Source organism: Paramormyrops kingsleyae, chromosome 25 (genome assembly GCF_048594095.1).
Source record: "Paramormyrops kingsleyae isolate MSU_618 chromosome 25, PKINGS_0.4, whole genome shotgun sequence".
In the NCBI taxonomy this organism is placed as follows: domain Eukaryota; kingdom Metazoa; phylum Chordata; class Actinopteri; order Osteoglossiformes; family Mormyridae; genus Paramormyrops; species Paramormyrops kingsleyae.
The window spans coordinates 6,761,794-6,785,893 of NC_132821.1; the positions used below are offsets into that span (position 1 = coordinate 6,761,794).

A 24,100-nucleotide genomic window follows, 5' to 3' on the forward strand; every position below is an offset into this window, starting at 1 on the left:
TCTGATACAAATGCTCCACCCATCCATCTTCCATAATCACTTATCCAGAACATGTTTCCCAGGATGCACTGAGCAAAGCGGCAGGAACGCCCTGGACTGGATGCCACGTCCATCATTGGGCACCAGAGTTGAGTAATTCAGGTCTAAAGATTTTGTTTCAACCAGCATGAAGAGTCACTGAACTGGTTGGTTGAAACAAAATCCCGGTCTGGACTTTTACTCTCAGGACCCGTGCTAGGCTCACACAATAATACGCAATGGGCAATCGAGACACACTAATACATCTAACCACATGCGTTTCCCTGCAGGAGGAGATCTGTGCAGACCTTCCAGCCCCGCGCACTCGGGATTTTAAAACCCCGCAGATAAAAGACTATACTGCCACCCACAGAGACACCCTGCCAACTACACTGACCCTAAAATACATATATACTCAAGAAAACTATATAACTTTTCATCTATAATCATGATCGTTCCCATGGCATTTTCTACAGGATAGTATCTTTATTTGTCTGAAAGAAACACCGCTCTTGGACGGGCATCCATGCTAACAATGTTGGGGTGGTGTGTGGGTTAACACTCTTTGTTGCAGATTAATTTGACAATTGGGCATTTAAACATGGGCTGTCGATATGAATAAAGCACCCACTAAATAAATGTAACGTATATAGAAAATTGTTACATGTATAGTTTTGGTCATGTTAGGTGTAGGGAAAGGAGGATGCTCAAGTTATGGGATGATATATATCCATCAATCCCTATTCAGGTACTGCAATCCAGAACTAGGGCAATTGTATAGCACTTGCTCCAATACAGCTTACACTCATCACCGTGCTTTCATTGGGAGCTTAGCCTAGCCACACTTATGCCAGGTTGACTCTTTGACAGCTGTATGTTTGTAATGTGCTATTAGCCATTAATGGATGTAAATGTTTGACAGTCATATACCAACAATACTACATCTGTGGGATGGGGGAGGATAGAATGAATGGATGTTACTCAACAAGAAAACAGTAGGACTCACCGGAGGCCATAGAGCACGGTGCCATCGGGGTGCAGCCGTATCATGCGGTTCTTCACTGTCACGCCATGCACAAAAGACTTCTTGTCATTGATGAAGTATGTGTCCGGCACCCACAGCTGGTCAGCCACACGGTTATCCAAGGTGAGGTTGAGAGGGATCCCCGTGTAGGACAGACGCTTGTCCCGCCATGACTGCTGGAAGTACATGGTGATGGTGTAATCCTGTGAAGATACATGGCATAAGCTACAGTATGGAGTCAACAGGTTGGGTTCAAGGTCAAGGGAGCATTTAAACATTGGAAAGGTGTTTGTGGATGTTCACAGTCAATACTAGTCATGTAACGATGAATTGTGAATCAGTTAAAAATCGATGTAAATGCATGATGATTTAAACCGGCTGATGTGGAAAATGAATCGATGCTTTAGGATTACTTCACAGTACTTTAACAGAAAAAACTGGTGCACGACATCAGTTCGACGTCAGATGTCACTGCGTATTCACGTCGACGTCGTACGTCAGTTTTTGGTTTTGACCGAACGTGAGATGGCGAGCGAATTTCAAATTGAGGACGGCATGGTGGTGCAGTGGTTAGCGCTGCTGCCTCACAGCAAGAAGGTCCTGCTTTTAGTCCCGGGTCCTTTCTGTGTGGAGTTTGCACGCCCTCCTCGTTTTCGCCGGGTGCTCAGGTTTCCTCCCACAGTCCAAAAACGTGCAGGATAGATTGATTAGTGAGTCTAAATTGGCTCTGTAGTTGTGTGAGTGTGAGTGCGTGCACCCTGTGGTGTGTAGGCGAGTATTTTTATTTTTTTTATAAATTGGCAAAATAGTTTATTTTTTAAATAAGTCGCTATCAGCAGCAAATAATATCAGAACTAGTGATGTATTACGTTGTTTATGGTACAGGTTTGCGTGGAATGCTGTTGGCATGACAGCACGTCTGTAAGCGCTGGCAAATATTGCGGAGCTCACATGATTTTCTGTTTATTTCTACAATCACAGAATCACTAAATCCTAGAGGGACTGGTTAAAAGATTGGAGCGGGTTCACTTTGTTTCAGCAGAAAGGTTCAGCTCCTCATTAAATTATGAAAGACTCCATGAGTCTTTATCCAGGAGTTTGAGTCAAGTCTAATGTGAATTAGGAACATGGTGTCAATCAAGTCATTAGTCTTTTTAAGTGCAAATTGAGTTTAACTCAAGTAGGAGTCGCCAACTGGAGTGTCCAACTCTGAGGTTTCATATTTATTGATGTTGATTGATTCCATCCATCCCTAGTTCCCTGCAATATGTATGGTTTCCTGCATTGTACCCATTTCTCCTTGAAAAGGACCATCTTTCTCCTACATAAAGGTCCTGTTCCTTGTCAGCCAAGCTTAATATAGATATGTTCACCATTATGACCAGTGACAGTTAAAGAATATAGATAGAACTGGTGGTGGAGCCAGATGAAGTCTCATGCTATAAGGATGCCACCTGGTCCCTGACATGTCCAGCGGGAGGGGGGCTCAGGATAAGGTCCCTGACATGTCCAGCGGGAGGGGGGCTCAGGATAAGGTCCCTGACATGTCCAGCGGGAAGGGGGCTCAGGATAAGGTCCCTGACATGTCCAGCGGGAGGGGGGCTCAGGATAAGGTCCCTGACATGTCCAGCGGGAGGGGGGCTCAGGATAAGGTCCCTGACATGTCCAGCGGGAGGGGGGCTCAGGATAAGGTCCCTGACATGTCCAGCGGGAGAGGGGCTCAGGATAAGGTCCCTGACATGTCCAGCGGGAGGGGGGCTCAGGATAAGGTCCCTGACATGTCCAGCGGGAGGGGGGCTCAGGATAAGGTCCCTGACATGTCCAGCGGGAGGGGGGCTCAGGATAAGGTCCCTGACATGTCCAGCGGGAGGGGGGCTCAGGATAAGGTCCCTGACATGTCCAGCGGGAGAGGGGTTCAGGGTAAGGTCCCTGACATGTCCAGCGGGAGAGGGGTTCAGGGTAAAGTCCCTGACATGTCCAGCGGGAGAGGGGTTGAGGGTAAAGTCCCTGACATGTCCAGCGGGAGGGGGGCTCAGGATAAGGTCCCTGACATGTCCAGCGGGAGAGGGGTTCAGGGTAAAGTCCCTGACATGTCCAGCGGGAGGGGGGCTCAGGATAAGGTCCCTGACATGTCCAGCGGGAGAGGGGTTCAGGGTAAGGTCCCTGACATGTCCAGCGGGAGAGGGGTTCAGGGTAAAGTCCCTGACATGTCCAGCGGGAGAGGGGTTGAGGGTAAAGTCCCTGACATGTCCAGCGGGAGGGGGGCTCAGGATAAGGTCCCTGACATGTCCAGCGGGAGGGGGGCTCAGGATAAGGTCCCTGACATGTCCAGCGGGAGGGGGGCTCAGGATAAGGTCCCTGACATGTCCAGCGGGAGAGGGGCTCAGGATAAGGTCCCTGACATGTCCAGCGGGAGGGGGGCTCAGGATAAGGTCCCTGACATGTCCAGCGGGAGATGGGCTCAGGATAAGGTCCCTGACATGTCCAGCGGGAGGGGGGCTCAGGATAAGGTCCCTGACATGTCCAGCGGGAGAGGGGTTCAGGGTAAGGTCCCTGACATGTCCAGCGGGAGAGGGGTTCAGGGTAAAGTCCCTGACATGTCCAGCGGGAGAGGGGTTGAGGGTAAAGTCCCTGACATGTCCAGCGGGAGAGGGGTTCAGGGTAAGGTCCCTGACATGTCCAGCGGGAGAGGGGTTGAGGGTAAAGTCCCTGACATGTCCAGCGGGAGAGGGGTTGAGGGTAAAGTCCCTGACATGTCCAGCGGGAGGGGGGCTCCGGGTCCCTGACATGCTGCAGTGATTATATCTCACAGCTGGTTTGGGAACGTCTCCCAGAAAAAACCAGAGTGTGGTTTCCGTGCAGGAAGTCGAATCTGACCTGCTTCTCATACGGCTACGGGGACCCTCACAAGTATAAATGGCAAAAAAAAGATTAAGGTGAAGGAAGAAGATGAAGATGAAGGGTGTAGAAAAGAGGTTTCAGGCCAAATGCTTTCTCATGTGGTTCTGGGCAGAAGCACTGAAATGCACTCTGTTACGCATTCTAGCTACTCCATCTAGCAATAAATCAATCTGCTGAATTAACAAATACTGAGCTTTTGAAAGCATTGTCTTCTTCAGCAGGCATCTTTTGCGACAAGCTTGCGCTGTCAGAGATGCTAAAAGAGACAAGAAATTGGATTAATTGCAATTACAGAAGATTTAATTACCAAAGACGGTCTTGCGTGTATCACTGAGTAGGAAATTACTGCATCAGTGCTGCATAACTAATGTGTTTTCTATCACCAGGCTGCTAACAGTATCAGACTATATCCTTTGAAGTCCTTCATCAGTTTAAGTTAATGTTCCCTGGTAATGTAAGCTGTCAGCTATATCAGATAAATTGAGCAGATGTTCATCATCTAACCTTTAAATGCCCAGACATGACTGTTATTGATTAATTTAAAAAGTCTTTCTGTGCAATAAAGACCAAGCATGTACATTATGATCTACTTTATAATAGAATACAGATAATAATTTCTTATAAAAATTCTGTGAATGACACAGAAACCTACTTAATATTATGGGCATAAAAATTACGAAATAATTATTCACAGTACAATAATATAAACTGAGCCTCAACCTCGACCACTATACTTGTAGAGGCTGATCTCTAATTATTAAGGCTGTACACATTCCACAATTACCTTATTTATCTTCCCAGGACCCTGCTCAGTGTCAGAGGTTGGTAGATGAGTGGCTGGATGGATTATTTATCTTAGTTGCTAATTATTTTAACAGATCTGTGACAAAGGGTTATATGAAGAGTTCAGATTTCAAGTTTTACTTATAAAATACTTTTCCACCTGTTTCCTGGATTGTGCTTGAAGGAAATATGCAATAAAAATATTTTTTAAATTAATATAAAATATAAGGATGAATAAGAATAAAATAAATGTAGCAATAAAAATTAATTGACTGAAAAGGAGACAATAAAAATAGTGAGCAGAATATCAGTGATTATAAAAAGATGTGCAATGAATGTTTGGCATGGTGTAAAGTGACAACAGTAGTTTGTTAGCTGTAGTCCTTGTTCAATAAAATGAGCATAATACCAAACTCTAGAGACAAAGTGTCAATTGTTTTTCTTGGTCATGAAACTTTGGATTACTTAATGGGCCATATTCATCCAGTGTAGAACTTGGATTAGATAAGAAGATATTAAGATGGATAATAAAAGATCTGATGGCTAAGAAAAGATACCACAAAACAACAAATCCTAAATAACAGCAGATCATGTTGCATTAAAACGCGATGCCTCCTTTATTAAGAACAAATAATTTTGCAAAAGCATTTGAATTGCAAGGAAGAAGTTGTTTACAAACCAATTTACCTACCTAACTTTTTTTAATTATTTATCCTATAAAAGATGGATCACCGCAAAAAAAACTAAATATTTCTTTGTTTCATTATAACCAGGCAGACTTTTGACAAACAAAATCATTATGTTTACATTAACATATGAATGTAGTTACACACTGTTCTCTCTGAAATTGTACTAATTAATTGATTTTATCGTTTATAATATGTCTAGTACACATGGATGTCTTTTTTTTTTTTTTGATGTCTGATTATGTCAATAATATCACTGCATCAGTGGGACCTAAATGAACAAGTTTCCATCATTTATTTAATGGAAATCAATTCAGTGTTAACAGTGAGTGCTGCCCTCCTGCCATCTGGATTCAGTAGCTCCAGCATTACTTGTAACTTGTCTTATATTAACTAGGAACAAATTTTTGCCCTCTCACCAATGCAAAAAAAAAAAAATCCTCAGCTGCATAAAGTTTGAAGATATATAAAATCTACAGATTCCCCTGAAAATTTCTAATGAATTTTAATCTGGCTTTCGTCCTATGCCTCTGCCCTCCGGCCCCTCCCCATCCTCCCTAGCCACAAAACTGTGCCACAAGATTTTCTCTGTTTTCCCAGAACGCAAATAACAATCAAACTTGAAACTTCATTTATTGATTTTTGATTCAAATTCTGCTTAGTGAAACATGGTTTCCCTTTCTCCTCCAGCTCTTTATGGTACACAGTGGAATGCATGGATAACTAAAAGAGAGCAAGACGCAGCAAAGAAACTCTCGATACTAATGTTTCGCCTCTCATTCTCCTGTTCCATGGCTTTATTTTGATCTGCATTTGGAACACCATCTTTGAAATGTCTGAAACATTACCCCAAATCTTAGTTTTCTGTAATATATATATACTGTACACATACACACATATTTACTGCTTGCCAGCAATATGCCACACACCAGCAGGGGGCGATCATCACCATGCATGCTGACAATAACCTTGATTGCTGGCTACAAGGAGTGCCAACAGGATGTGGCAGGCAGCTGATAGCTGCCCCAAATGGGCGGGGGGGAGGGGCAGTGTTCCCTTTCCTGGCTTAAAGCCCACACTGGGAAGAAGGTGAAAGAGGGAGGAAAAGGGCGAGTTGGCTATGCACATGTGCACATCAGAGGACGGCCACCCCGAAGGGACTGCTGCCTTCCGACTGACCCTTCTGTATATTTTTCCTTTAATAAACTTCACAAGGTATTTGCCTGCACAATAATTTCTCTCACCTCTGCTCCCTCCACACTAACACCCATGTTATATAGATCTAACTGATTTCAGTCATACATTTATTGACAGTATAGATTTCATCCTTCCTGATCAGCCACATACATAAACGTTGCTCAGTCTCCTACTGACAGATCGCAGAAGTCAGCCCCAAGTTCTTCATTTCGCATCCTTTGCTGCAGCTAAACATGGAGGGAACACAAACTTTGGTGTATTGCTAGTTATCTGGGATATATTAAGTCCTTTAATTAATATATCAGCAGCACTGAAATGAGGGTCCATACGTCAAAGTATGTAAAAACCATCAATATTCAGGTGATATCCTGTGATCATTTTTGTGTTTCATGTAACCCTTTCATCATTCATTCATGTTTTCATTCTTCTTTCATACATTTTTCAAAATGACTTTAAAACTAGCAGAACAAACCTTTAGATTAAGACAACTCACTGGAGACTTCTTGATCAGTTACAGTCCTTCAGATCTTCCACCGTGAAGTTCTGCCACTACCTTCTACGTTTCAGAAAAGGATGTTGGAAACAATACGTTGAGTGGGAGAAACATAAGACGGATAAATTAAACTGTGATGTGCACCTCAAGAATTAGCATTTAGTTATCTGGCCTCTTGCAGCATACAATCAGAGAGAAGATCACCAAGGAATGAAACTTAGAGCGTCACTGGGATAAAAAGCCAAATGTTTCTGTGCGCTACAGGAGGCAATGAGATATTAGCCATCAGAGGAATTTTTCCAAATCCTAATAATTCCTATTCAAGGCCAAATAAAACACCAAAGGCTTACATGACCCCAGTTCCACCAAATCGAATGTTGATTGAGGCTGGTGTCACCCAGTCAAAGCACCAGAATCGGTTTCCCCTCCTGAATTATAACGAGTGTTGATTCCCCAAAAGGGGGACAAGAGCACAGCAATAACTCATCCATTATGACAGAAAAAAACCTCAGGTGATTATAGTAATAACAGGCTATTCATTTAGGCTGATTGCCATAGACGTGCCAAATCAAAGGTAACCATACAACAAGATAGTTACTGGTTCAAATCTCTATAGTTGCACAAATGTGAAAATTGTACAAAAGTTAAAGAATAATGATTGGTTAATGAGGCAGTTACACTTCTTTGGAAGTGGTGTGTACGGTATATGTGTGCGACATAGTGAGCCATTGCGACTGCACCCTTAAGCTAGCTATATAACGTACATAAATATTTAAGCACCCATGACCTGCGCAGCAGCGTAGCGTGCGTACTCCCAGCATCTTAGTTCTTTGTACTTGCGTATACCCTTAAAATGATGTTAAATAACGACTTACAAACATTTCAAGTTACTAACGGCCATTCGGAACGTAACTCATTCGTAAGTAGAGGAGCGTCTGTACTTAAGTACAAAGTTCAGATTAATCATGAAGATGCATTATACAGTAGATGCATTATATGCATCATAAGCACACTTTACTTCTCATTTTGTTAAGAGGTGTCATTCTTCAGTCTTGATATGAAATTTCGCTTTACATCTCTGACTACAAATGTAGGTGTAAATCGGCTGTAAAAAATGGTGAAAATGTGTGAAAGACAAGGACAAACCAATCAGAGGAAGATGAAGGCCCAGGTTTGATCTGCACTCTGCCAAATTAGCCACCTGAGGCCCAGAGAACGGCCAGCTGGCACCTGTTCCTTCAGATCGGGTAGACGGCTGGGCTTAATTCCTGTTAATCACTTGACACCGCTGCCCAGGTGCATGCGGGACTGCGAGTGCAACCAAGTGGTGAATGGCACTCTGCAGAGAGCATTTCATGCGGCTTGATGTAGCCACAGAGTGAACAGGAGCAGGTGACACAGTGCAGGTGTGGCAGTTTATGGCAGTGTTGATGTAATTCTTGGAAATTGCGCAAATTAAGATTTGCTTTTCAGGAAAGTATAACTTTATAGTATAAAATTGTAAAATGTGTAAATTTCTGTAAAAACAGCCCTTGACCAAGGCCCTTAACCCCCAATTGGCCTTGCAGATCTAGCCTTCTCAAATCTTTTTGGATTATAAAAGGATAAAAAAAATAAAATAGATAAGGAATGTAAACCAAAATACAATATTGAATATGATGTAATATCACATAATATAATAGCATTTGATGTTCTCTAATACGATTCAGCGTTTTTGAATAATGCAAATACTGCCAATCAAACTAAATTTAAACCTTAGTAGAAAGCAGAAATATCCACACTCCTCCAAGATCACTGTCTGTTTTTATGTCCTGTTTTTATGGGAGTGAGCAAACTTGTGTCTCGTATTCAGGTGTGACCAACATCATACGGATCATTTAGATGAAGCGGCCGGCCCTGCATAAGCATGCACTGAAATAGAGAAACACACCTTTACTGAAAGGTCATAGCTGGAGAAGCCTGGCTGTGGCATTGCACATTCATTCTGCCTTTCCACTGAGTTTCCTATTAAGGTGGACATGGATCTGGCTATGTGTGGGGACTATGTGACGCCCCCCCCCCCCCCCCCCAAGGCTGTCCTGTTCTGCTTCCCTGCTCCGTCCTGCCTGACCCCGGACCCCCACCCCCTACCCTCAGCGCTCCCTACCCACGTCACAAAGCTGCGTCACATATGACGGCAGGTCAAAAACATCTGAACATACTCTTACTATGGGCTGCATGCACAGAAACATGTATATGTATGTTTGTATGCATAAACATCCATAATACAAATATGTGTAAGTGCACAAATATCTCAAATTCGGAAGCACAATGTAATAAATGGCAAATAATGTCATACCTTACCGTAGTATGTGATATGTTATGTTACTGGATGGGCATTTTCATTACACAAGTCTTACTTTATATGCACTTATGACTTTAAGAGCTGCTGCACATACACACTGATGCTCAACCTACATACGCATGCATAGATATCACACAAAATGCACTGAAAATGCAATGACAAGAACAAGTCTATGTAATCCAGGTTCATTATTAGAACTTCCTATGGTAAATATTTGAAGCTGCATATTTAATATACATACCATCATTATCACTTAAAATCATAAAATCATCGTTAATAAATGCAAATGATACATGCAAGTGTCCTTTAAAATAATAAACAGGATAAGTCAATACTTTTTACAGTTATGTCAGGGTTGTAATTACCAATATTTCTTATTTCTGAAGTTTGTATTAAAAATGACAAATTGCAAGAGCTGCCATGAGCTGAAAAAATATACACTGCTCAAAAAAAAAAACCGCATCAGATTTCAATGGGGAAAAATCCTGCTGGATATCTATACTGATATGAACTGGGTGATGTGGTAAGAGTGAATGGATGCCACATCATTTGATGGAAATGAAAATTACAAACCTACAGAGGGCTGAATTCAAAGTGAAATCTAAGTGGAAAAAAAGATGCGGCAGGCTAGTCCATTTTGCTGAAAATTCATTGCAGCAACTCAAAATCATACTCAGTAGTCTTTATGGCCCCCACATGCTTGTATGCATGCCTGACAATGTCGGGGCATCCTCCTAATGAGATGATGGATGGTGTCCTGGGGGATCTCCTCCCAGTTCTGGACCAGGGCATCACTGAGCTCCTGGACAGTATGAGGTGCAACCTGGTGGCGTCGGATGGACCGAAACATAATGTCCCAGAGGAGTTCTATTGGATTTAGGTCATGTGAACATGGGGGGGCAGTCAATGATATCAATTCCATCATGTTCCAGGAACTGCCTGCATACTCTCGCCACATGAGGCTGGGCATTGTTGTGCACCAGGAGGAGCCCAGGACCCACTGCAAAAGCATAGGGTCTGACAATGGGTCCAAGGATTTCATCCCGATACCTAATGGCAGTCAAGGTGCCGTTGTCTAGCCTGTAGAGGTCTGTGCGTCCCTCCATGGATATGCCACCCCAGACCATCACTGACCCCCCACTAAACTTGTCATGCTGAACAATGTTACAGGCAGCATAATGTTCTCCGCAGCTTCTCCAGACCTTTTCACTTCTGTCACATGTGCTCAGGGTGAATCTGCTCTCATCTGTGAAAGGCACAGGGTGCCAGTGACGGACCTGCCAATTCTGGTATTCTATGGCAAATGCCAATCGAGCTCCACGGTGCCGGGCAGTGAGCACAGGGCCCACTAGAGGATGTCGGCCCCTCAGGCCACCCTCATGAAGTCTGATTGTTTGGTCAGAGACATGCACACCAGTGGCCTGCTGGAGGTCATTTTGTAGGGCTCTGGCAGTGCTCATTCTGTTCCTCCTTGCACAAAGGAGCAGATACCAGTCCTGCTGATGGGTTAAGGACCTTCTATGGTCCTGTCCATCTCTCCTAGAGTAACTGCCTGTCTCATGGAATCTCCTCCATGCCCTTGAGACTGTGCTGGGAGACACAGCAAAACTTTTGGCAATGACACATCAATATGCACCATCCTGGAGGAGTCGGACTGCCTGTGCAACCTCTGTAGGGTCCAGGTATCGCTACATGCTACCAGTAGTGACACTGACTGTAGCCAAATGCAAAACTAGTGAAAAAACAGACAGAAGAGATTAGGACGGAAAACTGTCAGTGGCCCCCACCTGTTAAACCATTCCTGTTTTGGGGGTCGTCTCATTGTTGCCCCTCTAGTGCACCTGTTATTAATTTCATTAACACCAAAGCAGCTGAAACTGATTAACAACCCCCTCTGCTACTTAACTGACAAGATGAATATCCAAGAAGTTTAGTTTACTTGATGCTATACTTCCTTTAATTTTTTTGAGCAGTGTATATTAGTACATTAGTACTTTATACTTTACTTTTATCATTCTAATACAGTCAGTTTATACTAATATTAAGACATAAATAATAACTTAGAATATTTTTTTTCAAAGAAATGCAAACCTTGGTAGAACCATCCGAGGACATGATTCTAAGTTTGAAATGCACTTTATGTCCAGAAAGGATGAAATAGGAAAAAAAAGGTTAGGGGTAAATAAAGAAGGAAAATGCTAAGGCCACATTCCTGTTTATTTTTCTTTTGAACTGCCTCGTTCGGTTTCCAAAGGCAACCACAACACGACGGAGAAATTAACACATGCTAGCTGGCAGAACCATGAAAGTCAGCATGCCCCTCCGTCCCGTCCATGGTCATCCTTAAGATCGATCCAAGCAAGTGGGAGGAAGAGCAATCGGCCTCACCTTGGCTCGGACAGGAAGCAGGAGTGTGGCCCAGTGGAGTGCCAGACAGCCTGAAATGTGGAGAATATGGCGGGGAAATAGAGCAGCAGCATCAAAGGTGCTGTCAAGAGATAAACGACTTTATGTTGCTCCTGAAATGCAGCTGTGCCAACTAAGAAGACTTCCAGGGCTATTCACAGAGTCCTGGAAGTCTTACCATACCACAGTATGGTCAACAGGATGTAGGCCAAGGCGGACTCAATGGAACGTGTCTGTTCAACAGCACCCCCCCAAAACTCAGCGTCTGCTGGCCAACTGTGAAAATGTCAGTGGACGACACTTTCTCACCTTGCATTCAACTCAATTCAATGTATTTTTATATAGCACCTTTCACAACAGAATTGCTCCAAGATGCTATACATGGGTGTGATGTGATATATTACCTATCATTAAGACAGAATAATACGAAAGAAAGAAAAAAAGAAAGAAAGAAAGAAGACAACCAAAAACTCCCAAGTAGAAAGAAAAACCCTGGGGTCAGGTCACCCCCCCCCCCCCCCATGCCCCTGCCTCACATCTTGGGGACCAGCGCTTAAGTCTCTGCCTATGGCTCCATGTGTGTGGAATTTGCATGTTCTCCCCATGTTGTTTTGCGATTTCTTTTGGGTACCCTGGTTTCCCTCCAGTACTCAATTAAGAGGTGTCCTGGGCAGCAAATATCCCATAAACAGTTAATGAAATTCATGAATACTGTTTGGATTTTCCATATCTCTCTCAAGTATGCAGAAGGTCATGAAGTTGCTGGTGAGTTCGCACCCACTACGCGGTAGCCTTGTCTATGCTGGGCTGTTCTTTCTAACTTTCTAGGCATCATTTGTTCCTCAGCATGGTGGGGTTCATTCCCTTCCGGCTTCTAATGGCCGCTCGTGGGATTTGGACTATAGCTGGACGAGCCCTTTGAACAGCAGGTTAAGGCTCCACCCCTGCCGGTCCTCTAGCCTGGAAGGACAAACTGGTCAAGCCTTCTGCCACCTATGCCACAGACAGCCAAGTCGGACACGGACGCTATGCGGCCGCATGGCTCTAGCCACCTGTCACAATTCCTCGAATGAAGCCAGTTGACATACTTTCTGTTTCCTTCATAAGAGGTCATAGTCTTTCAGAAATAAAATATTCTCAACTCTTTGAAAAATTATTTGTACCATGCCACTGCTGAATACATGAATCTGATTGGTCGAAAGGTGTTCAGTAATTTTCCATATGCATCTGTAGTGCCAAATATGAGAATCACAGTAGTGAATCAAGGCATGATTATTAGTGATGCCTTGCGGGTGCGGGCTTAGAGCAGACATTTTTAAATATCGTGGGTGCGGGCGGGCGGGTCAAAAAGTTACAAAATGCATTTCATTATCGATCAAAACATGTTGTAAATGGGGTCGGCGTATAAATGCAGTCGGCGTATATTTCAATTGAGTTTTCAATTGTACGTCGGGTCAGGTTTTGGGTCATTATCCACGCGTATTTTTGCGGGTTGGGCGGGGCGGTTTGGATCTCCTGACAGGTCGGTTTGGGGCGGGTGTTAAAAAAAGACGACCCGCGCAACACTAATGATTATATTCTTTAATTCTAACTAATGTGACTTACCTCAAACTATAAAAGCAAAGAAATCGCTATAAATCACTTGGACAACAACAGTGCTTCAGGCCAAGGACCAGGACCTTTCGTCAGTAATTAAATACCAAAATAATTTACTGATGAAATTAATCTATATTCCAGTCATACATTGCAGTCCTTGCGGGGTGCTATAAAGGAAGTGAAAGTTAGGACATTTCCTAGGGCCCCTGAGCGACAGGAGCTGTAAAAAAATTTGGAATATAATTGGATTGGTTTGGGTTGGGTTCCAAATATGAAATGCTGTCATGGGGCCTAAAATCTCTACTGGCACCTCTGTAGTCCTGTTCAACCTGCCGAAACCAGATGACATGCAAGTCTGGTTTTAATAATCAATAAACACTACGAAAGTCAGGTTTTATCCACAATACGGTTAAAAACCAGGAGGTACATAAAGCTAAATAAATAAAACAAATGGCTGAATCGATCAATCCATGTTTTATATGTCACTTATCTGGGGATGAGTCATGGGGATGATGTCCAAACCTCCCTCTCAGCAGCCACCTCCTGCAGTCCCACCAGAGGAATACCAAGGCGTTCCCAGGCCAGCATGTCCTGGGCCTGCCCCGGGGTCTCCTCCCCATTGGACATGCCCAAAACACCACCCCAGGGAGGAGTCCAGGAGGCATCCAAAATACACTATATTGCCAAAAGTATTGGGACACCTGCCTTTACACACACGTGAACTTTAATGACATCCCATTCTTAATACATAGACTTTAATATGGAGTTGGCCCACCCTTTGCAGCTAGAACAGCTTCAACTCTTCTGGGAAGGCTGTCCACAAGGTTTAGGAGTGTGATTATGGGAATTTTTGACCATTCTTCCAGGAGAGCATTTGTGAGGTCAGGCACTGATGTTGGACGAGAAGGCCTGGCTCGCAGTCTCTGCTCTAATTCATCCCAATGGTGTTCCATCGGGCTGAGGTCAGGGCTCTGTGCTGGCCAGTCAAATTCTTCCACACCTGACACATCTATGGCCTTATGGCCCTTGCTTTGTGTACTGGTGTACAGTCATGTTGGAACAGGAAGGGGCCATCCCCAAACTGTTTCCACAATTATCCAAATTGGCTTTTAATGCTGAAGAGTTCCTTTCACTGGAACTAAGGGGCCAAGCCCAACCCCAGAAAAACAACCCCACACCATAATCCCCCCTCCACAAAACTTTACACTTGGCACAATGCAGTCAGGCAAGTACTGTTGTCCTGGCAACTGCCAAACCCAGACTTGGATTGCCAAACAGAGAAGCATGATTCGTCACTCCAGAGAACACGTCTCCACTGCTCTAGAGTCCAGTGGCGGTGTGCTTTACATCACTGCATTCAACGCTTTGCATTGCACTTGGTGATGTAAGGCTTGGATGCAGTTGCTCAGCCATGGAAACCCATTCCATGAAAGCAGAAAGCAAAGATGCAAACCTGAGGCCACTGAACTGAAACCTCTCTGCCCCTTTGCTACACCTATTAATTGTATCCATAAAAGTTATGAACAGAATCTGTGACAAAGGCCAGCCCTGGCAAAGTCCAAAACCCCCAGGGAACAAGTCTGACTTACTACTGGCGATGCGAACCACATTCTCGCTCTGTTTGTACAGGGACCTGATGATCCACAACAATGGAGCCCGTGCCTCATACTCCTGAAGCACCCCCCACAGGACCCCCCGAGGGACATGTTCGAATGTCTTTTCCAAGTCCGCAAAATTCCTTGGGCAAACTCCCATGAACCCTCCAATATCCTTGTGAGGGTGAAGAGCTGGTCCAGCATTCTGCAACCAGGACAGAATCCGCATTGCTCCTTCTGGATACGAGGTTCAACCAATGGGTGAACCCTCCTCTCCAGTACCCCAGCATAGACCTTCCCAGGGAGGATGAGGAGTGTGATCCCCTTGAAGTTGGAACACATCCTCTGGTCCCCTTTCTTAAAGATTGGAACCACCACCCCAGATAGTCTAAAGGCAATGTCCCCGCAATGTTGAAGAGGCATGTCAGCCAAGACAGCCCAGCAACATCAAGAGCTTTCAATCTCTCAGGGTGAACCTTACGGCACCAGCTCCACATTACCTACTCAGCGATGCAGTCCTGGAACATGGCCCATTCAGGCTCAATTTCCCCTGACTCCCTCGGTATGCAAGAGAGGTTCTGCCGGAGGGTTGCGTTTAAGATCTCCCGAACAGGGCTCTCCATCAGAAGCATACTTCACTATGTGTTTGTATCTACCAGGCTATCCAGCATCTTCCCCCACCATCAGATCCAACTCACTTTCACTTAGTGATCAGTTGACAGCTCAGCTCCTCTCTTCTCTCGAGTATCCAAAACATGCAGATCTGACGATACGATTACAAAATCGATCATTGAAATGTGGACTAGGGTGCTCTGGTGCCTGGTTAACACCCTTATGTTTGAACATGGTATTCATTATGGACAGACTGTGGTTAGCAAAGAATTCTGACCCAATTCTCCAACAGAACAGTGGAGTCCCCAGAAGGGGTGCCTTCCATCCTTCAAAGGTCTCCAAGAAGGCTGGATACTCTGAACTGGTGTTCGGTGCATACACCCAGACAACAATCAGAGCCCGCCCCCCGACTCAAAGTCAAAGGGAGGTGACCCTTTCATTCACCAGGGTAAACTCCAACACACTGGCACTGAACTGGGGGGTTATAAGTAGACCCACACCTGCCTCTCACTGAGGGCTCCCCCTGCAGGTGATGAGCCCACAGAAGGGCAGACCCATGTTACCCCTTCAGGCTATGCCCGGCCAGGCCCCATGGGTGGAGGTCCAGCCATCAGGCGCTCCAGCCCCAGGCCTGGTTCCAGGACGAGGCCCCAGTTTCCCCAATCCGAGCTGGATAACATGGTCCATTACATTGTTCATCTCACTTAGTCTGGCCGCTCACCAAGGACCAATTTGCCTTGGGAGACCCAACCAGAGGCAAATGCCCCCAGCAACACAGCTCCTAGGATCACAGAGGCAAACATACCCCACCACCGCAGTAAGGTTGCAATTCATGGAGGAAGCTAAATACAGTGGTACCTCGGTTCTCGAACTTAATTCGTTCCGGACTCCGGATCGAATCCTAAAAAGTTCGAGTTCTGATCGAATTTTTTCCATAAGAAATAATGGAAAACCAATTAATTGGTTCCCGGCCCCCCAAAATTACACCTAAATATTTTTTTTTTTTAGCATTTAAACACAAAATGAACAGAATAAAACAAGAAGAGCATTTTTTTCTTAATGGCTTCCAAAACGATAAAGATCTTATCCCAACATTACCCCTGTCCTGCCTTAAAGCTTAAAGCAACGCATTCTGATCCTGACGCAATGCATTACGGTTAGATACATTGCGACCTCTCACCTGGCTGCACAAACTGGAACCGCCTCCGTGACGACACACCTTTGCCCTTATTGGCTGAAGAGTTTAGTTATACGCATGACATTTGTATCCCAGGCAGATCTGATGCGTAATCTGCTATTTCTCCCGAATATCACATAAAGCAGTGAGAATTGGTTTTCAGTTAATTTACCTGGTAAGATAAAGTTTAAATAAATAACATAAATGCTCTAATAGTACACGTAAGTTAGTGGTTTATTTACTGTAATGTTGCGCTGCTTTATTTTGTTAATCGTCCAGTCTGTGAAGAAGGCATTCAAGTAAGAATTGCATTGTAGTACGAATCATTCCCTGGCGTATACAATTTATATTAGGTCAGCGTTCACGGTTCGACTTCTGATATTCAGATTGAGTTCTAGGTCAAACTGGTTTGTTCGACTTTCAAGAAATTTGAGTTCTAGTGAGTTCGAGAACCGAGGTACCACTGTATATTTACCTGAATTCTTTGCTTCTGCAGTCATGCATTTAAAAATGTATAATGGACAGCTAGCATTACTCCACTTATACCACAGTCACTATACATTTGACTTGCATATTTACACATAAAGACTGGCCTTTGGGCTGAGCAACAGGAAATTTCAAATTAACGACTGGTTTATGATCTTAGCTAAACATGCAAAAACTAGCAAGGCATGGGTGTGGGCACAATCCAGTTTCACTGAAATAAAATACTGCAGCAGCATACCATATTACTGTGATGCTGTCCAAGTTACTACTAAAGTACTAGTCATTCTGTTTGCGGTTTGTAAATGTGAAAACAAGTAAATAGTAAGCAAAATTTGTGGTAATTGTGGTAAAAGTGGCTAAATGCAATTGAAAGTCTTACTGAACTTACTGAAATCAGATACAGCTCTGAAAAATCTCCAATACCTTACTTACATCTTAATTACGGGAAGATTTACGTTAATCTATAACATACTTTTGAATTACCGTTATGGAATTACACCCACACAATTACCATTTCTTTGTTCACATTTAATATTAAGATAATGAATATTTCATTTCAAGATTTTTACCGGATATTTTAGCTGACAGTGTTATATTTTGCTATTACTTGCTAGTAGTTTTGGGGAGGTCTCTAGCTTTATCTGATTTAAATTTGTCCCAGGTAAACACAACTTGTACATGAGAAATATCTACATGGGAGGGGCTACTCTTTTATAGATTAATCACTGTGCACCAGCTGCTTTGCAGCTTGAAACCTGTTTGTGTACTATGAAGGTCACCATCTGAAAACCCTCTACGTTCTTTCCAGGAACATGCCTTTTTTAATTTAATTATCATTTCAGAATACCACCTCTTAAAATTATTTCAGAATACTAACGTTGACCAGCTTCTTTCTCTGTCTTTTGACATTTCTATTTTTCTTAGGGAATTGGTCAGAGGTTTTGATGAAATGTTTTACAGTATTGGGTCCTGTACTGCACTGCAAAAGCCCCAAAAACCATCTGTCCTATCACCTGATTCTGCCTCCTATGGGTCTGGGGGTCTGTCTTCATCACATTGGATTCTATTACATGACGGGTATGATTCTAAAGTATATGCTTTTGCCATTAAACTTAGTGAATGACGCAAACAACACAACTGAGAAAAGTATAGATTTGGAGCTGCAGTTATTTCAGCTAGAATTTTATGCTGGCAATAGCTGTAATTACAAGCACCACACAAGTTATAGTGCAGCTTGTAAGTATACAGTACGTCTCGTACGTAAGCATTCCCGTACAGATGCAGGCTTTGGTTCACGCACAAAGCTCGCAGCAAACAGAAACCTGCGACTGTCCCAAGCTAAAGCAGCAGAACAGCTGTGTCAGGCTGCTATTTTGAGCAACTGTCACTGGGCGTTAGAAGTCGTTAGAACGTCCCAATTAGCAGCGGGCACAGAATGCACGGTGCTGGAGAACGTGTCATCCCAGAGGGTTCCTAATCCATCTTCTCCCTCCGGATCCTTCATAGGTGGTGTGACCGTGACTGTGGCTTGACCTGTAACTCTTTAAGCTGACTCCATGATGCAATAATGACAATAGAGTCAATGATACAACAGTTACTTTTGCTCTTTCTAATATGTACTGTCACCTCTCATGCCTTTAAATACACAAGAAAGTAGTATGTCACATTATTACATTACATTATTGACTGCTACAAGAGTGTTCTCCAAGGCTCACTTCTTGGGTCATTATCGTGTTATTTTATTTTGTATTTATTTACTTTATAAAATTCACTTACACTTGTGTTTGTTATTGCGGTCTAAAATATGTCTCATGGGTCAATATCATGGCATTTCTTCATGATTTTGAGCGTTGTGGGAGGTTGAAAAGCATGTTTTTTGTCCCATACGATAAACATATGCAAAGAAGAGCATTAAATATGAATGACTTGCTGTGTAGTGAAGTCTCAGTGCTGAAGGAGGGCTTCACCAGAATAGGGCTGGGATGCTCCCCTTCAGTCAGCTTTGTATGTGCTGCAGAGGCACCATTAGGATTCAACTCGATGCATGAAATGCTGCAGAGTTCCCTGTTGCAGTCGGCAAAACTGCTGGGGATTGCATTTAGCTCTCGCATCCAGCTCAAAGTTTACCAGCAAAAGGACTCTTGGACATTTCCTGCTCTATAATGGCTCCTGTTATTGTTAACAAACAAGTCAGATCACAGGCCATAGTCCGAAACAGTTGGATTTCGCATTTTTTTCTTGCTCCAAAAGAACACTGCAGTGGGCAGGAAAAAAATATATTCAGTTTGCATTTATTTGCCAGAAGCTTTTGTCCAAAGCGCCACACAAAAGAGGATCACAGGGCAGGGTCAGGCAGTCCCGGGAGTGACTGGGGATCAGGACCTTGTTCAAGGGCCCAGTGGTGACATCACTTTACCAGCCATGTGATTTGAATCCATGACCTTTTGCACACAGAGTCCTAAGTCACAGACCGAAACTCCGAAAGCAAATGCCTTCCATATATATTATGGAATGCTTAATCCGATAATAATTTTTATCGTATTCACGTCTTTTTCAGTGCCGGCATGACTTTCCCTTGTGAGGCTGTAATCACCACCGCGTCTCCACCGTGGGGAAGTGTGTCTCATCCCTCTGTTTACCAGCATTAACAAAATGTTAATTGCGCTGTTTCTTTACTGCAGCATGATTTACATTCATCACCACCGTCCCTTCTCTTATCTCCCCCTTCTGTCCACACCAGGTTTATTGGAGACTCGTATCTCTGAGGCAGAGGAAAAGCATGTTAATTATTTTAGGGGAGAAAAATAGGGTCTTTAGCAGAATAACCTTATTCCCCAGACAGCAGCTGGAACCTGAGGTGCATATATATATGGGGAAGCTGGGCCGGTTGATGGTTTTGGGGTTAGGGGCCGGGGGATGGATGTGAGTTATGTGAACCTCACTAACACTTGATCAATAGCAATCAAAACCCCCCAATCGACCCCCTTCGTCCGCTAACCTCTCCTGGCAGGAAAGCGGCCACTCAATGCCAGCACCTACAACGTGGTCGCAGCAGGGCCGTGTCCAGGTTCCTATGTCTGCAATGTCACCCACCCCATCGGCGACAGATGGGGAAAGAGGCCATGATAATTCAATCCTGCTATTTCCACCACGAATGCTGCCAATTAACCTAGCACACGTAATTCACAGAAGAAAGGGAAAGAAATAGACACAGAAGATAGAGGAATAAAAGGTCTTGACGAGTTATAGAGGGCAAAATCGGAAAGTCAGTGGCACAGTTACAGCTGCTTTTTATGAGCTATAAATCTATAATAGGAGTTTCTAAAATAAGGTCACTGACATCTCATCCAGGGTGACCCCTGCCATGCGTCCTGTTGGTCCTGGGATAGGCTCCAAACTAACCCGGTACTGAATAAGAGGCTGTGATTGATAGGAAGATTGACAGATGATGGATGGATATACAAAATATTTTGTGGTAGACAGGAAAATATCTTAACATATTTTATGACAAAAACCATGTCTTGATATGATCGGAATTAGAGCGTTCAATCCCTGCTGAGCAGAAGATCCCATTAACCCAAAAAATCAGCCTTGAACAGATTTATTGTTTAGGTCCTTGAAAATAGAAGGTTCGGTCTTTGTTTTCTTCTCATTGCTGCTTGCAGTAACAGTCCCCAGGTACCGCTCTTTGAGATAGGGTGCAAGGGAAGACTTGAAGTGATCACTTATGCCTGTCCCTGCCTCATACTGTTACATTTGTTGTTTTTTTATTATTATTATCCCACAAAACGTCACTGAATGTGATCCTGACAGTTCCGTGCCACATGAGTCTGACACGGAAATGCATGTATCCCCATCTGACTTTTAAAAGCATACTCTATTCCAGCCTGCCCCTCCCTGCGTTGTTGCCAACAGTGCATGAACATCTGTTCAACCCTAATCATGACACAGTTGAAAGTGTAAAAAAAAAAATAAATAAATCATACATTCAACTCATTGATTGAGAGTTAAAATAGGGCTTGGAGCATTTGTGACAAAATATGGTCCCCTGCATCAGTCCTGGGCCTTTGGAACAAACACGATATTTGTGGATACCACAGTCAGCAAGAGAGATTAATCTCTCCTGTCCCCACTGAATGCTCTTTTGAGGAAGGAACAAGTTTATAACCCAAAGCCCGAAGAACAGGGTTCCCCATTTCTGGTCCTGGAGGGCCAGTTTACAACACAGTTAGTGGATTTTCCTGCTAATACGCACCCACTAAACCCAGTAAGTATCTGATTAAGATGTGTGTAAGCAGGGAAATCTGCAAATTGTGTTGGATTCTGGCCTACCGGGTCCAGAATTGGGGAACCCTGCCATTGTGTGTGGCCCACAGGACATTAAGATACCCTTACTGGTTACATGCCTTAATGATAATCTTTACACAAAGCATTGTAAATGGAACAATGGATTTGTAAGAAATTTTAATAACTGCAAATACGAAGACCAGCACATATAATGAACATGACATCACCAAAAGAAAAAATATACCATCAAGAATGAAGCCACCAACTTAGGCCAGTATGTCCTCAGTGATCACAGACACCTTCTTGAGTAATAAATGCTGGAATTCTGTTAAAAGCAAAAAATGTTCCAAATTGAGCGTTTTTCATAGAATATACAGAATTCTATACTGAATGGTGGCCTGATGATGAAGAACCTTGCAGGTATGACTAAGAGGATGGGTCCCACCACTAGGGTTGTGGGTTCAAATCCCTCTCCTGCTCTGTAAATTAGCACATCAAAGCTGCCCATAGTGTCTGTTTATATGTGTGCACCCTGCAATGACTTGTTTTCCTTTTTTCTCTTTATAGGAAGCACACAAACAGCCTGAGTATATCCGGTTTGAAGCTCTCCTGCTTTGCAAGGTAAAAAGCCTGCTGGGGAATGAGCATCTCAAGCTGCTCCAAGCTGGCAAAGTGTCACAGCTATATCATCACAGATTCCATGTTAAAGGACTTGCATGTTTCTCTGTTAATATACAGCTTCTCAGGAATGTGCTTCTCGGATGCCCCCTTTATCTTTCATTGTTGAAATATATGCCCTGTCACCCTACATTATGGAACAATAAACAAACGCTAACACAAAACGTTTTATAAAAATTCTAATGACATATATAGGCAGTCCCTAGTTAAGAATGTACAACCTAGGGACAACATGCTCTTATGAATGGATTGCTATAAAGTCAATCATATAAAATTTTTTGAGTTAAATACAATGGCTTGTAACAATGAACACAGAAGCTAATTTGTAATGTTTGGGTAAACACTGCACAGCTACACTGTTTTTCCGACTTGAGGTACAGTAACGGATGTACTTAATTCTGTATTAATTATTATCCATCCATCCATTGTCCAACCCACTTATCCTACTGGGTCGAGGGGTCCGGAAGCAATGGGTACGAGGCAGGGAACAACCCTGGATGGGGGGCCAGCCCATCGCAGGGCACACTCACACACCATTCACTCACACATGCACACCTATGGCAATTTAGTAACTCCAATTAGCCTCAGCATGTCTTTGGACTGTGGGGGGAAACTGGAGTAGCCGGAGAAAACCCCACAATGACATGGGGAGAACATGCAAACTCCACACACATCTGACCCAAGCGGAGACTCGAACCCAGGTCCCAGAGGTGTGAGGCAACAGTGTTAACCACTGCACCACCATGCCACCCCTTATTAATTATTATTATTATTATTATTATTATTATGATGCACTGTATACTTCAATTATGTACTTAAATACAGCAATTATTGACAGGTTGAAGACGCCCAGTTTACGTCACAATAGTAGAAGCCGTCTGAGACGTAAAGTGCTCAGTTCCCGTCCAGCCCCTACATCAGAAGGACTCGTCACTGTTGTATGATCTCAGCCGAATGTCAATGGGGCTGTTGATCTGTGTTTCACATTTCAAAGAGCTCACTATAGAAATCGGGCTGGTGGGGGGGGTTATATCACAGGCTCTTCGTACCTGTGTCCATGGTTCGTCTTCCCCAGCTTTATACGAAGGCCCTCAGGATCGTTCTGTACTCTCTGATGCGGCTTAAAAGGGAATTTTAAATTGAAAACTTAGACTTTTTGAACTCCTCTTGACCATAGAAACCATCCATTTCTGCTCCACGTCATGAGCTCATACTGCATTATGAATACTAGTGTCTTCAGATAGTTTGGGAAAAAATGCCTAAATAATGTATTTGTAATAAAATCTGAAAGGATATCAGCTTTGGTGACTTTTGGGCAGAACCAGGAAAGCTAGCGAATTGTCTGCAATCAGTCACACACTGTTTGTTTAAATCTGACGACTGAGATGATTCAGGCACACAACAACCCCCCCCCCCCCCCAATGGGTAATGGTAAAATATTTTCAGTGACTAAATTAGATTATACAGTTATAACACTTCAATATTAAAGAGCCTTAAGAAGAACACTTAAATGTAGCAAAAGCACATCTAACTGCAGATACTTATAATCAATAACTCATACTGGTTAACGTCATTTGTAAAAACACAGAAATGTGGAGAGCTGCTATACAACGTAATTCCAGCACCATAAAAATGCTTCACAAGCTCTGGGAATCATGCACTCCTAAAACTCAAGATGCAGGGGAGTCACAGTCAGTCAGATACCACAAGCTAAAAGCACTCAGTCTTACTCCTCGACAGTAAAGCATGCCATCGTCAAACCGGACACAACATGGCAGTGAGCTGTCAGGGGGGTTAGGGTTAGGGAGCTGGACTTT

General features: G+C 43.5%; 1 protein-coding gene across 3 annotated transcripts in view; it reads right to left on the bottom strand.

Annotated features, from left to right (window-relative positions):
- gabrb1 (gamma-aminobutyric acid type A receptor subunit beta1) overlaps positions 1-24,100 on the bottom strand; it is a 106,847-nt gene that overhangs the window by 65,845 nt on the left and 16,902 nt on the right. For all 3 annotated transcript variants that reach the window (XR_011985669.1, XM_023838700.2, XM_023838699.2), the window contains exon 4: positions 1,025-1,245. Coding sequence is in view for 2 of the 3 variants with exons in the window: in XM_023838700.2 (XP_023694468.1) it covers positions 1,025-1,245 (221 nt within the window). In the remaining variant the exon portion in view is untranslated. The remainder of the gene's footprint in view (positions 1-1,024; positions 1,246-24,100) is intronic.